This window comes from Coturnix japonica, chromosome 1, assembly GCF_054131305.1.
Source record: "Coturnix japonica strain WE chromosome 1, WE-NBRP24, whole genome shotgun sequence".
NCBI classification, from domain to species: domain Eukaryota; kingdom Metazoa; phylum Chordata; class Aves; order Galliformes; family Phasianidae; genus Coturnix; species Coturnix japonica.
In genome coordinates, this window is record NC_140663.1 from 25479147 (window position 1) to 25481511 (window position 2365).

The 2365-nt window shown below is 38.1% G+C and overlaps 1 protein-coding gene across 2 annotated transcripts in view; it reads right to left on the reverse strand.

The window, feature by feature from the left end:
* LOC107309427 (arg8-vasotocin receptor-like) overlaps positions 1-2011 on the reverse strand; it is a 3854-nt gene extending 1843 nt beyond the window's left edge. For both annotated transcript variants that reach the window (XR_004306381.2, XM_015854229.3), the window contains exon 1: positions 934-2011. Coding sequence is in view for 1 of the 2 variants with exons in the window: in XM_015854229.3 (XP_015709715.1) it covers positions 934-1846 (913 nt within the window). In the remaining variant the exon portion in view is untranslated. The remainder of the gene's footprint in view (positions 1-933) is intronic.
* Positions 2012-2365: the final 354 nt, after the last annotated feature.

Genomic DNA, 2365 nt, shown 5'->3' on the forward strand with positions numbered 1-2365 from the left:
ATCCTCATTCATTCAATGCAGTTTGTAACTGTATAAGTTAATAAGCATTCTGTATGCTTTTCAGAATTAAATAGTTCCATACAGCTCTTTGTTTTCCTTTAGATTTAAAATCGATTGCTAACCTGCTATGCAGGTAGAGACAAATAGAGATACAGATGTTGATGTAAATACATGAAGACTAATGGTCAAATTCACACAGTTAGAAAGAATTCACAAATATCAGTTATTTTTAACTCTGTGTATCTATTTTATATCTATGTATATTTAAGTATTCAATAGGTGAACTTAAATGAAGTCACGTACAGAGTCTGCCTTTTACAAAGAGGCAATAGTAAAAGTCTGACAAGATTAATCCTGTTTTCAGCATGGTGTTCTTTGATGTCTGTCCTACATCTGCCTTTGGGTTTGCTTTTTTTTTTTTTATTTTTTTTTCTTTATAAAGAGCTGTTTCACAACTTTTAATCATTTTATAATGTACCACAGATATTTCACCAAACTAATTTCAATATTAAAGTTAAAAATCAGATTTCTTATAACACCATTGCTCCCTACACTAAGAAATGCTTATTTCATTACTGTGAAGAATTAACTGTTTCTTTTCACCTCAAGAGCCCAAAATGCTGTTGCTATAATATACAAAAATTTCTAAAAGTCTGAATTGAAGCCCTGCCACATTAATTTCACTGTGCTGTTTATTAATCTTTGAATCATCCATCACTCAAAACAGACACACAAAATACCTTCTTTCACGATGCTTTCATCACATAATACATAAAGTTCTCTGTATGTAAATCAGCAAAGTAGCTAAATGATACACAAATCACAATCAAATGCTATTGTAACTTTTACACAAAAGCAAAGTTCACATACGAAGCAATGTAGCAAGGAGCTAGTCTGCCATGAAGCTATTAGAAAGGACAGAGATTTTCTTACCTTCAGTAATGCCACTGGGGAACCACACAGACCACAGCTGGGCAATGAAGAACGGTGACCAACAGAGAACATATGCAACAACTGTCACCACTGTCATTTTTACAGTCTTGATCATAGCCTTTGAAATACAGTTCACACTGCTGGCTCGGGATGGCAGGACTTGCTTCTGATTCGTTACTTCATACTCATTCTGCTTTTTCACATAGATATTTCTTTTGATTATTTTGCAAATCTTAACCTGGCAAGTGATAAGGATGGTCGAGGGAATGAAGAATATGACTACAAAAATCCAAGTCACATATGCTTTTGGGCCCCACGGTTGAATAAATTCAGCCCAACATTCAAAGATATCTGGAGATATTTCAGTCTTAGAAAAGATAAATACCTGTGGTAGGCTAAGAATCAAGGATATAGACCAGCTGGTGCAAATGGGAATGTTCCACAGAGCTCTCTTCTTTTGGAAAGTGACCATAGGGTAGCAAACTGCTTGATATCTGTCCACTGTCATGACCACTATCATATAAGTAGAGGCAAACATACCTAGCAATTGCAGATACTTGATAATTCTGCACAAGAAATCTGGCCCTATGAAAACATCTGTAATATCCCATATGAGTTGAGGCAGCACTTGAAAAAAAGCTACCACTAAGTCAGCTATGCTGAGGTGCAGCATGAATACATACATCCTAGAGAGCTTCTTTCTTCTTCTCCACAGCACCAGAATGAGAATAAAATTGCCCACAGACGCTGTCAGAAATATCACCCCCAGTACAGCAATCTCTACTTGAGCTAATTGCTCATCTCTTTCCGGTCTTCCAACAGGATCTGACTTATTTGTCAAACCCAGGAATCTGTGAGGAGGACTTTCAGTCTGATGTGTGCTATCCTGCATAGGAAATGAAAAATTCTTCATAGTGCACAGAAGCTACTCCCAGTAGCTGCTACTTGCGACTCAGGATGAAAGCTGTGAAGTGCCAGCCAGCAATAAACCAGCACAGGCTCGGGTTTCAGGATATCTTCAAACAAATCTCCTCCTGCTTGTGCGAACTAAAGCAGTGGACCTGTGTCTCAATGAAATTCTGCCTCTTGCTGGAGTGCAAAAAGGCTTTATATAGGCTCCGAGTGGAGCTTATGTAACTCCAGAGTCATCAAGTAGGCTGCCGGCACCCGAGCCAATAGCAGCGCGAGCCACACAAGTGGGCGAAAGACATAAATAAAGGGAGAACTTCACAGGCTCTACATAATTAAATTACTCACTTCAGTCAAAAGCTTAACTTGTAAATAGCTGTGGCCAAAATCATGCTTAAATGATATTACTCTCGGGAGTGTGTTCAAATATTTTTTATTCAACGCAGAAGTGTGTGCTTCAGCTTAATCAGAAGGAATGTTTGTACGTAGACGGAAAGTTAGGCCCCTGAGCTCAGATGCATCG